This window comes from Pristiophorus japonicus, chromosome 1, assembly GCF_044704955.1.
Source record: "Pristiophorus japonicus isolate sPriJap1 chromosome 1, sPriJap1.hap1, whole genome shotgun sequence".
Taxonomy (NCBI): Eukaryota; Metazoa; Chordata; class Chondrichthyes; family Pristiophoridae; genus Pristiophorus; species Pristiophorus japonicus.
The window spans coordinates 277935420-277948214 of NC_091977.1; the positions used below are offsets into that span (position 1 = coordinate 277935420).

The 12795-nt window shown below is 43.4% G+C and overlaps 1 protein-coding gene across 1 annotated transcript in view; it reads right to left on the bottom strand.

Moving 5' to 3' along the window:
• rims2a (regulating synaptic membrane exocytosis 2a) overlaps positions 1-12795 on the bottom strand; it is a 1685585-nt gene that overhangs the window by 679408 nt on the left and 993382 nt on the right. The window contains exons 12-13 of the mRNA XM_070888461.1: positions 8342-8441; positions 7292-7415 (exon numbers count right to left, since the gene is read on the bottom strand). Coding sequence (XP_070744562.1) covers positions 7292-7415; positions 8342-8441 — 224 coding nt within the window. The remainder of the gene's footprint in view (positions 1-7291; positions 7416-8341; positions 8442-12795) is intronic.

The window sequence follows — 12795 nt, forward strand, 5'->3', positions numbered from 1 at the left end:
CACGATGTGATAAGATGCCAACTACACCTACTGTTCCTGACTACCAGGGTATGTTAACACCGGTAAAAGCCTGAGAGCATAGAATCATAGAAATTTACAACACAGAAGGAAGCCATTCGACCCACCGTGTGTATGCCAGCCAACAAAAAGCTATCCAGCCTAATCCCACTTTCCAGCTCTTGATCCGTAGCCCTATAGGTTACGGCACTTCAAGTGCACAACCAAGTACTTTTTAAACGTGTTGAGGGTTTCTGCTTCTACCACCCTTTCAGGCAGCGAGTTTCCAGATCCTTACCACCCTCTGGTATGTCATGTGTGCCTGCTTGGCTGGAGGACTATGCATGGCTTGGGTAGAAGCAGCAAGGTACATATTAAAAAAACACAAAAACAATATACCCTGTATAAGATTTTAAATTTTTCATCTAGCACCTATATTTTAAAGGCACAACATCCGAAAACGTTGCATGACTCTTAGGGTAATAGTTTGTGATTGGTTGAAATGAGACTTATAAATTACCAATTGACAAATGGGGAATGATTCAAAGGCAGATCAATACAGTCAGCAATTGCCAATAAGGAATGAACGAACAGCAGAAAAATGAGTAACTAATTTGTTTTGGGACTTAAAGGGACATCATTTTTGTTTTTAACATAGCTATCAATTTCAAACTAGCAAGTAGCCCAACCAACCAAATCATTCAAAGTTATGCAAGAAAGCCTTAAAAAAAAATTAAATAATTCAGAATACAGGCCTGGAGTTTCCTCCGCATTTGCACCCAGAGCGACGTGTAATCCGGGAGCAAGCTAATTACGCGGCTTAAAAGATCGTGGCATTTTGGGGAGTAAGTGAGTTACGCACGTAACTATAACAACGCCCAAGTTTTCTCGATTTTTTCACGTCCTTCTGTATGGATCTGAGGCATGGACAATGTATAGTAGGCAACTCAAGTCGCTGGACCAACCATGTCTCCGCATGATCCTGCAAATCTCCTGGGAGGACAGGCACACCAACATCAGTGTCCTCGTCCAGGCTAACTCGATCAGCTTCGCTGGGCAGGCCACATAGTACGCATGCCAGATACGAGACTCCCTAAGCAAATGCTTTATGCGGAGCTCCTTCATGGTAAACGAGCCAAAGGTGGGCAGCGGAAGCGTTTCAAGGACACCCTCAAAGCCTCCCTGGTAAAGTGCAACATCACCACTGACACCTGGGAGACCCTGGTCGAAGACCGCCCGAGGTGGAGAAGGTGAATCCGGGAGGGCGTTGAGCTCTTCGAGTCTCAATGCAAAGAGCATGAAGAGGTCAGGCGCAGACAGTGGAAGGAGTGCACGGCAAACCAGCCGCACCCACCCCTTCCCTCGACGAATGTCTGTCCCACTTGTGACAGAGTCTGTGGCTCTCGTATCGGACTGTTCAGCCACCAGAGAACTCTTTGGGAGTCTTCCTCAATTTCGAGGGACTGCCTATGATGATGATGATGATTCGCCCAAACAAATCTCCACTCACAAAACTGGCCACGCCCCCGACTCTCAAATGCAAATATCCTCCACTTGCACTTGATCAAGGGTCTCAGGACATTGCGATCAGATCTTCAGGCGCAGCACGAAGCAAAGTCTTTCTCCTGGTGTTTCATTGCAAATGTTAGGAGTATTTGTTTTTTAAAAATTTACTCTTACATTTTCTGTTTCTATGAAATGGATTTTTATGGCATAAGTAAAAGTCACATTAAAAATTGAAAAAAGCTTTACCGATTGTAGGTTCTTAAAGATGCTGTGCCTGATGTGCATGAATGCTGGTTATATGAGATAAAACTTAAATTTTGAAACTTAGAGAAGAAATATATGATGTGGTTCGGAACTTTCCTTGGACTCCGATTCTTTACCCCGATTTACGTCCATTTATCCATATTTTAAATTCGAGCGTATTCTAATGAGACTAGGAGGATACTTGGGCATAACCGGGCATCAGCAAAATGGTCACAACATTGAACACTACAGAAGCATATTTTCCTTTGACTCCTTTGGGAATTTTGAGTCTTAAGGCTTCCTTAATGCTGGGAGCGCTGTAAAGATTTCTCTCACCCTGAAATCATCTGCTTCGTTAACCACCCCCCCGATCATTCCAGCCATCCCCTGCTGCTGCTGCAAGCCCATGATCAGTATCTACCCAGCCGGATTTCCTGACTGCCACAAAAGCGAGCTACATATATTCAGCATGATTAATGCCAGCAGCTCGCCTATTCACTATTAGTCAGGCCCAACCAAGAAAATCGATTGAGCCCCCTGCCAACATCACAGGTAGGTGACCGCCCGCCGGTTTACATTAAAGATGAAAATCCCCCCGCCACCAATGCTTTTACTCCACTCCGTGCAAATAAACTATGCCTCACTGAGCCAGGTGAGCCTCCAGTTGCAGAGGGGGAAGAGGAATCTTTGCTTTCTTTATTTAGCAGGCACTGGCTCTCGAACAGTTTGCACAGCAAAGGCAAGACAGAATTTAAAAAAAAATTCTTTCAGAGGTAGTGAAAGCAGACAAGAATGGTGTGAATTATTCAATGTTAATTATATCACAGGAAATCTGCTGAAGCATACACTTGGTTATTGTACAATAATACATTCCTGTATTTTTTCTATCTTGTTTGAAATGAAATGACAACTTTGTGTCCATATGCCCAGCTTTTAAGGGCATGGACTATTGCCAGGGACTTGAGCACATAAATCTAGGCTGGCACTCCAGTGCTGAGGGAATGCTGCCGGAGATGCCGTCTTTCGGATGAGACTTTTAAGGGCATGGACTATTTCTATTGCTATTTATGATAAATTGGACACTTGTGCAATAGATAAATCTGCTCAGTGCTGCTGAGTCAATAGTTAAATATAGAATTAGGATCAGAGTGTGAGAGCTTGATTAGGGGTCTTAATAAATGTAGATTACAACTCGAGGCTAGAGAATGGAGGCTGCGGTTGTTAATAAGAACATAAGAAATAGGAGCAGGAGAAGGCCATACGGCCCCTCGAGTCTGCTCCACCATTTAATACAATCATGGCTGATCTGATCATGGACTCAGGTCTCCAAAACCCCTTATTCCCTTATCATTTAAGAAACTGTCTATGTCTTAAATTTATTCAATGTCCCAGCTTCCACAGCTCTCTGAGGCAGTGAATTTCACAGATTTACAACCATCTGAGAGAAGAAATTTCTCCTCATCTCAGTTTTAAATGGGTGGCCCCTTATTCTAAGATTATGCCCTCTAGTTCTAGTCTCCCCTATCAGCTGAAACATCCTCTCTGCATCCACTTTGTCAAGCCCCCTCATAATCTTACACATTTCGATAAGATCACCTTTCATTCTTCTGAATTCCAATGAGTAGAGGCCCAACCTACTCAATCTTTCCTCATAAGTCAACCCTCTCATCTCTGGAATCAACCTTGTCAATCTTCTCTGAACTGCCTCCAAAGCAAGTATATCCTTTCGTAAATATGGAAACCAAAACTGCACGCAGTATTCCAGGTGTGGCCTCACCAATATCCTGTACAACTGTAGCAAGACTTCCCTGCTTTTATACTCCATCCTCTTTGCAATAAAGGCCAAGATTCCATTGGCCTTCCTGATCACTTGCTGTACCTGCATACTAATCTTTTGTGTTTCATGCACAAGTACCCCCCAGGTTCCACTATACTGCAGCACTTTGCAATCTTTCTCCATTTAAATAATAACTTGCTCTTTGATTTTTTTTCTGCCAAAGTGCATGACCTCACACTTTCCAACATTATACTCCGGCTGCCAAATTTTTGCCCACTCACTTAGCCTGTCTATGTCCTTTTGCAGATTTTGTGTGTCCTCCTCACACATTGTTTATCCTCCCATCTTTGTATCGTCGGCAAACTTGGCTACATTACACTCAGTCCCTTCCTCCAAGTCGTTAATATAGATTGTAAATAGTTGGGGTCCCAGCACTGATCCCTGCGGCACCCCACTGTTTACTGATGCTTTTAATTATTTAAGTAAATAATTGTCTTCCTTTCTCTCATTTTAAAATGATTGTTTTGCATCTGTAACCAAGTGCAACACTTTCAACTGTGACAATGTCTGAAGTGTGTTGGATGCATGTTCAGTGCAAGACTTTTATTCATATACAAGTCCCGAATCCGGCTGTCCGAAAATCAGAATTGTCTGAAAACTGGACATTTTTAAGGCGGCCAAGGTGGCGACGAATGAGGAAACCTGTAAAAATGCAGCGCCAAGGGGCCGCGGGTGGCGAGAATCGGCAGGCGGTGAGGAGTGGAGGATCGGCGAGCGGCAAGGAGCGCCAACAGCATGGTCTGAAATCCAGCAAAACCCAAAAGCCAGCATGGATTCAGTCCCGAGGTTGTCGGATTTCAGACTATTGATTTTCTTGTCCGAAATCCGGCAAAACCCAAAAACCGGCATGGACTCGGTCCCGAAATTACCAGATTTCAGACGTTGTACCTGTACTTGCAAGTCTCCTGTAGCTATTGTCAGGATAGATCACATAATAAATTATTTTATAATGACAGAAGTATTATGCCTTAAAGAAAGATTTACATTTATATAGCGCCTTTCACAATCACCAGATGTCCCAAAATGCTTTACAGCCAATGAAGTACTTTTTGACTGTAGCCACAGGGAGAAGATGGTTGAGGAGGATTCTCGTGATAACTTTCCCAGTGGGCGACAGCAGGGACATTCCTCTGTAGTTGCCGCAGTCGGACTTGTCCCCTTTTATGAAGATGGTCATGATTACGGCATCCCGGCATGCTCTCCTCCTTCCAGATAAGAGAAATGAGGTCATGCATTCGTGCCAATAGTGCTTTTCCGCCATACTTTAGTGTCTCAGCGGGGATTCCATCTGCTCCTGATGCCTTGTTGTTCTTGAGCTGACGGATGTAGCTGAAGTGCTCCTCCCAGAGTCACAATGGCGATTTCGTCCACTAAGGTGTATAACGGACATGATCTTCTCCATGCAACAACTATAAGAGAAATGCAGGGAACTGCACCAACACTTGTACATGGCCTTCTTTGACCTCATAAAGGCCTTTGACACTGTCAATCTCGAGGAATTGTGGAGCATCCTCCTCTGTTTCGGCTGCCCCCAAAAGTTTGTAACCATCCTCTGCCTGCACCATGACGACATGCAGGCCGAGATCCTGACCAACGGATGCACCACAGACCCAATCCACGTCCGGACCGGGGTCAAAGCAGGGCTGCGTCATCGCGCCGACGCTCTTCTTGATCTTCCTTGTTGCAATGCTCCAATTCACTCTCAACAAGTCCACGCTGGAGTGTAACTAAACGATAGAACCAATGGGAACCTGTTCAACTTTCGTCGCCTCCAAGCTAGATCCAAGGTCATCCCATCCTCTGTCATCGAACTACAGTACGCGGATGACGCTTACGCAGAGGCCGAACTCCAAGCCATCGTCAACATCTTCACCGAGGTATACGAAAGCATGGGCCTTACACTAAACATCCAGAAGACAAAGGTCCTCCACTAATCTGACCCCGCCACACAGCACTGCCCCCCAGTCATCAAAATCCACGGTGCGGCCTTGAACAACGTGGACCGTTTTCCATACCTCAGGAGCCTACTATCAGCAAGGGCAGACATCGACGACGAGGTCCAACACCACTTCCGGTGTGCCAGCGCAACCTTCGGTCACCTGAGGAAGAGTGTGTTTGACGACCAGGACCTCAAATCTGGCACCAAGTTTATGGTCTACAGGGCAGTAGTGATACCCACCCTCCTGTATGGCTCAGAGACGTGGACCATATACAGTAGACACCTCAAAACGCTGAAGAAGTACCATCAGCGCTGCCTCCGCAAGATCTTGCAAATGCACTGGGAGGGTGGACGTACTAACATCAGTGTTCTTGCTCAGGCCAACATCCCCAGCATCGAAGCACTGACCACACTCGACCAGCTCCGTTGGGTGGGCTGCATCGTCCGCATGCTCGATATGAGGCTCCCAAAGCAAGCGCTCTATTCGGAAAAGTCAGCTTTTGGTGCATGCGCTTGTTTTCTGCATGCTCTCATCAACGCCCTCCCGGATGCTCTTCCTCAACTTAGGCCAGGGATTCCAAGGTGCGGGTGGAGATGTTGCACTTTATCAAGGAGGCTTTGAGGGTGTCCTTGAAATATTTCCTCTGCCCACCTGGGGTTCGCTTGCTGGGTCGGAGCTCCGAGTAGAGCGCTTGCTTAGGGAGTCTCGGGTCGGGCATGCGGACGATGCAGAATTCCTATTACAGGTACAACGTCCGAAATCCGGAAACCTTGGGACTGATTCCGTTCTGGTTTTTGGGTTTTTCTGGATTTCAGACAAGAAAATCAATAATCTGAAATCCGGAATCCTCGACCAAATCCGTGCCGGGTTTTGAGTAGCGAGGTCCGAAATCGGGCACAGATTCGGTCGAGGATTCCGGATTTCAGACTTGAATTTCTTATCTGAAATCCGGAATCCATGATCAAATCCGTGCTGGATTTTGAGTTTTGCCTCAAAAGTGTCCGTTTTTCAGACAATAATTCCGGATGCCGGATGACTCCATCAGCTATGCGCAAAATGTCCGGTTTTTCGACAATTCGGTTTTGGGAGTTCCGGATTTGAGATGTTACACCTTTATTATCAATGAGAATACTGCATAGTGATTGGTGGTCCAGGTCCACGTGACTCCAGCTTGTATGTACGTACCTGAAACACATCTCCCATGTGATACGCAGCGAATCTAGGCCTCCGACCTACCTACCACCGGGTACTTTCGGAGATTTTTTGGGGGTCGGAGGCATTCGTATGAAAGAAGCCTTCGATCGCAGTTTTCCCCCATTATGACAACAGATCTTACTTAGTGTTGCTCACAATAAGTCAGATGATATGGTGTTTTATAAGGATGGGAGTGTGATACAATGTAATGCACAATGTATTGCTCTGATGCTCAGGTAAATTGTTATCCCTAGAAGTCCACAAAGTTTACTTTCTATTGGATAAACAACAGGTGAGGTCAGAGTTTAAATGCTTTTTAGGCTGCAGGTCTGAACCCTTGCTTTCTTTCTTATTTTAAGACTGATTGGTAAGATCAGTCAAAGATTCCAGATATTCTGGCTCTTTTTGGTGGAGTACTTAACCTTTTATTAATTAAAAAATGAAAAATTGTGGGAACCCGCCCCCCCAATCCCTGACATGTACAAAATCATAAAATTACCCCTCATAAGTCATCTTGAAACGAAACGTCAATGTAGGATTGGAATACATTTGATATTAAACCAGGATTACTAACCCAATAGGCCTGGAAACCAGCAGTTCTACTTGTGGCTCAGGTTTAGATTCAAAGATGATGTTATACACCTCCTCAAAGGTCGCTCCTTGTAATGATCTTCCATTCCATTCAAGCACTTCATCACCTGAAAAAAATTCAAAATAATGCAAAGTGGTTAAAAGCATCAACATATGATTGTAAAGAACCACTGATGAAGACTTTTTTTTAAACAAAGATTTTATTTTAGTAGATTCAGGTGTCTGGCTTTAAAGACTGGTGACATTAAAATAGAATCCAGGATCTGGTCCAAAATTTAAATCAGATTTCAGGCTGAATACTACAATAGATTGAACAATGCGCACATCTAGAACATAAGAAATAGGAGCAGGAGCAGGCCATTTGGCCCCTCGAGCCTGCTCCACCATTCAATAAGATCATGGCTGATCTGATCTTGGCCTCAACTCCACTTCCCTGCCTGTTCCCCATAACCCTTGACTCCCTTATCATTCAAAAATCTGTCTATCTCCACCTTAAATATATTCAATGAATATGTCATGACCAAATGAAAACTTTTGCTGCAATCCATTTATGACATTGTATAGCACAGACATGAAATAAATGGTACAATACATCATTCCAATTTAAACCAGTCAATTATTTTTACTGTAGTACTTATTCTCCCTTGGGAACCATGTTGTCGTACGAATATTATAGTGCTCATAGGTACTATCACAGTACCTTTGCAAATTTAGACTGAATTTTTGTTTGGACACTTTATAACTAGGATTTTTCCAGTCACGATAAGTAAAATGCAGATGTTAAAATATTACTGATCATAAAATCTAGGCCTTTATCTGATCGTGGCCAAAAGGTCATTCTGCTCTATCTTCTGTAACTGCTCCCCATCATGACTTACTGTCTAATTCTAATCACATATATAGGGTGCACTTCACAGGTTCACATTGGAAAGAGATTGGCTGTGAAGTTATGGTTACCAAGAATCAGAGTAGCATGGATACCAAACACAGAAGGAAGGTAATAAAAGTGGCTAAAGATTTTGATCAATGATACCTGGTCTAAGATGCCCCACAGTGTCTGCTAAACTCCCCTTCTTCACCTTGGTAATGAATGCACATAGTCTACCAGACTCCGTCATCTTTCCACCCACAACCTGTTCCAAAAAAAGAGTCAAAGATAAAGAACAGTATTATTTGGCCTACTGCACTTAAAAACAAATTGAGTTTACAGCATTTTTATCCAATCAGTGGATCTTGTCTCCATTCCTAATAATTTCTCGAACACAACTGTCTTGTTGAGAATAACCTTCACTCACGTATCATTTTGATACTTACCTCACATCCTGAAGTTGCTCATCTAATGCCCTGCGTTCTTCTTTGTCTCTTGCTGCTTTACTCAAACACGAGAACAGCTGACCTTTGTTCTGCTCATAGTAATGAAATGGAACTGAGACACGAGTAATGTCACAATGCCTCCTGCCTCATTTTCCTGAGTGTCTGCCATTTGAATTGGTTGACCGACATATTTTACATCGTAACATGAAGCACCAATACTGCTTTTAAATATCTGTAGAATTTATACCGCAAAGTAGTACAGAAACAGCACCATCAAGTAGAAGGAGGCTCAGATTTTTTTCAATGCAACTTGAATGTTTCAAACCCATGTGTGTTAATCAGTTCTGCTATTATCTATATATCAAAATGGGTATGTCGTGTTGCATTCCATTGGAAAGCCCTATGTAACTCTTTACCACAGTTAAAACAAAATGGAGGTTAAAAAAGAGGCTTCCAGCCTCATTAAAATATTTAAATTGGCACTCTGCCCCCTGGGAGCGGGTTGGTCGCCTGCCTCCCCACCATCCCGCCTCCGTTAAAGCCGGAAGTGAGGCGAGATCAGGTCGGGAATCCCATTTTTAACAATTTAACTACCCCACGCTCCAAACTCAGCCATTTGTTTCGGTTAAAATTCCCCCCATGATGTTAAGTCTCTGCTCTCCTTACATTGCACTGGGATTTGTGGGGCTGTCCAAGAGTGGGGAAAGTGGAAGAGTGCCTACATCAGCACAAACAGTGTAATGAAACGGAACTGAGACAGGAGTAATGTCACAGTGCCTCCTGTCTCATTTTCCTGAGTCTCTGTTTAGCAGAGGTCCTATAGAGGTGTTATATCAGCAAATGGGCCTTGCAGCTTGCGGATAGTCTCACTCATTGGAGGGTCAGAGAAAGGAGCGAGCAGCAAGCAACTGGCAGCCAAACACAGGCAGACACTGTTTTCCCGAGGGTTTGGGAATGGAGGCTGTCTGGGCCTGCAGCAGCAATTGTCTTTTCTCCTCTGCTTCATAGCACAAGGCTCTGATAGTGTGCAGGTCTGTACCAGGGGCTCAAGCTAATGAGCTGATCTTAGAAACGCCAGGGAGATTTAGATCAGGTCAGATGAAGTGCATTATTGGGGAGGGGTGGGAGGTAGGCGTGGTACTCCATCTAGTGTCAGCTGTGGCTCAGTGGGTAGCACACTCGCCTCTGAGTCAGAAGGTTGTGGGTTCAAGTCCAGGGACTTGAGCGCATAAATCCAGGTTGGCACTCCAGTGCAGTGCTGAGGCAGTGCTGCACTGCTGGAGGTGCCGTCTTTCAGATGAAATGTTAAACCGAGGCCCCGTCTGCTCTCTCAGGTGGATGTAAAAGATCCCATGGCATTATTTCGAAGAAGAGCAGGGGAGTTATCCTCGGTGTCCTGGTCAATATTTATCACTCAATCAACATAACAAAAAGATTATCTGATCATTATCACATTGCTGCTTGTGGGAGCTTGCTGTGCGCAAGTTGGCTGCCGCGTTTCCCACATTACAACAGTGACTACAGTCCAAAGTACTTAATTGGCTGTAAAGTGCTTTGAGACATCTGGTGGTCGTGAAAAGTGCTGTACAAATGCAAGTCTTTCTTTCTTTAACTAGTGCCCAGATTGGGGGGAACTTGGGGGATTTCAGGCTTAATAAGCACAATTCATTTTTGAATCTTAAGTTCGACCTATTGAAATCTGCCAGCATTTGCAATATAACAAGGATAACAGTGGGATGTTTGTTAGCTCTCCAGTGAAACGTGTATTGATTAGAAATAATACAAGGGAGCTTCGCTCAGAAGTAAACCCTTCCTGTTTTCTGCAGCTTTAACCATTAAGTTTTCTACTTGGGAATATTTATAAATGAAACCATGTTTCTCAGCATCTCTCGGAAACCTTCGAAATGTCGAGATCTCAATGGCTGCAGTTTACATCAGTAGGGCTGCTTTTACTTCCAACTCTCCCATTATCATCCACATTAACACAGCAGTAACTCCTTACACTAATTGGGGAAATCACTATGTCCCACATAGTTTGCGATACTACTGCGAGCTGTGGCATACAACTGCTAAAACCTTCCCCTTTGTCTGCTCCATCATTGAGTCCCAAATTTTGGCTTTACAAAGATAAACGGTGTGTGTGTGTGTGTGTGCATATACACATGTAGGTATGTACATGTAACTGTATGTCTATAAAAAATGCACGTAGAACTGAACAACATCTGAAAGGCAAAAAACAGGAATACGTTTCAGTTCTGATAAAAGGCCCCACTCAAAACATGAATCTGTCTTTCTCCTGCAGATAACTATAAACTTGCTATGCCTTTTCAGAATTTTCTGTTTTTATTTCAGATTTGCAGTATTTGAGGGGGTTTTCTCTGTTCTTTGTGTACTTTTTAAAGAGTTTGTTATTTTTAGTTGCTCTAGAAACAAAGCAGTGAAAATGTTGATGACCACAGTCATTTTGCGCACAGCAAGGTCCCACAGGCTGCTATTTTCAGCATCTATTTTTGGTGGTGTTGATTGAGGAAGGAATACTGGCCAGATTACTACCATGAAATCTTGTATGTCTATCTGAAAATGGGTCTCGATTAAATATCCCATACAAAAAACTGCATCTCCCTTATTGGAACACTGTGTCAGTCAAGGCACTGGAATTTCAGCCGAGATAATGCGGTAGAAATTGCGGTTGGAGCCTCCGACCTGCAAACAATCGATGGATTTACCTGGTGGTCCAGGAGTTTCATAGATCCACGCTTCTGGGCCTCTCCGGGTACCCGCAGGCAGAGGCTTATGTATCCCAGGGATGCAGGCAGTTTGCAAGCGCCCCTGGGATCACGTGCGCCGGTCCAACCAATCAAAGAAGGGAATCCCCATACATCATTAGGGTGATTCTGTACCATAAGTATAATGCAGATCACTTAAAAAATACACAAACACATGAAATAATGTTTTTTTAAACATTACATATTTAAAATTAATTAAAATGCCATTTAATAAAATATTTTAAACAAAAAATAAAAAAAAATTTTTTAATATGTTTTAATTAGTCTAAAAATAAACATACCTTATTGGACAGGGTTTTTAATATATAAATGGGTGATAACATTTTATTTTTCTATTTTTTAAAAACTCTTACACTGGTAAAAGCAGGCCCTACGCCTACTTTTACCAGACATAAGAATTTCACGGGTATTCGCTGAGCAGAAGTTAGTCAGATAGCCCAATCTCCGCCCGCAGTGGCCCATTTCTGTCAGATTCGAACGATCTATCAAGAGAATTTTTGACAAATCGCAAGTTCCGGGTTTCAGCTCATGCATAGTGCGTGCCTAAACCCGGAACTTGCGGCGCCCCTACGGGTGCGTGCACACCTCGTATGCACCTGTAGGGCCGCAAATTCAACCCCAATATATTTCAGTCCATTATGAGACTTGAACCCACGGCGGTTTGACTCTGAGTTGAAAATGCTACCAACTGAGCCAGGCTGCCAGCTTTGTATATATTTTTTTCTCTATATTTACTTTTGCTGTACATTAGTAAACTTAATGACAAAAAGAGCAATTTAATGGAATTACCATGCTGATCACTCACTTGTTTCCATACAAACTGTACTGGAAAATTTTAAGGCGGATAGTTATATGTATCACAGTCTTTCACTGAACACAAAACCATGTCAGTCAAACTGTGGGGGTGACCTCAGTAAGAAAGGCTACAGCAACAGAATTATGCCACCCAGCCCCTCGAGCCTGCTGCACCATTCAATGAGATGATGGCTGATCTATCAAGCTCAGTTCTAAGATTTTCAATTGACCTAGCCTCAACAGGTCCTTGGTTAGACCACACTTAGAGTACTGCGTACAGTTTATATCACCATATTATAAAAAGAATATAGAGGCACTGGAGAGGGTGCAGAGAAGATTTACAAGGATGATACCAGAAATACGAGGGTATACATATCAGGAAAGGATGAACAGGCTGGGTCTCTTTTCTCTTTAAAAAAAAAAGGCTAAGGAGTGACTAATAGAGGTATTTAAAATTATAAATGGTTTTGATAGACTGAATACAGAGAGAATGTTTCCACTTGTGGGGGAGAACAAAACCAGAGGCCATCAATATAAGAAAGTCACCAAGAAAGCCAATAGGGAATTCAAAAGAAACTTCTTTACCCTAAGA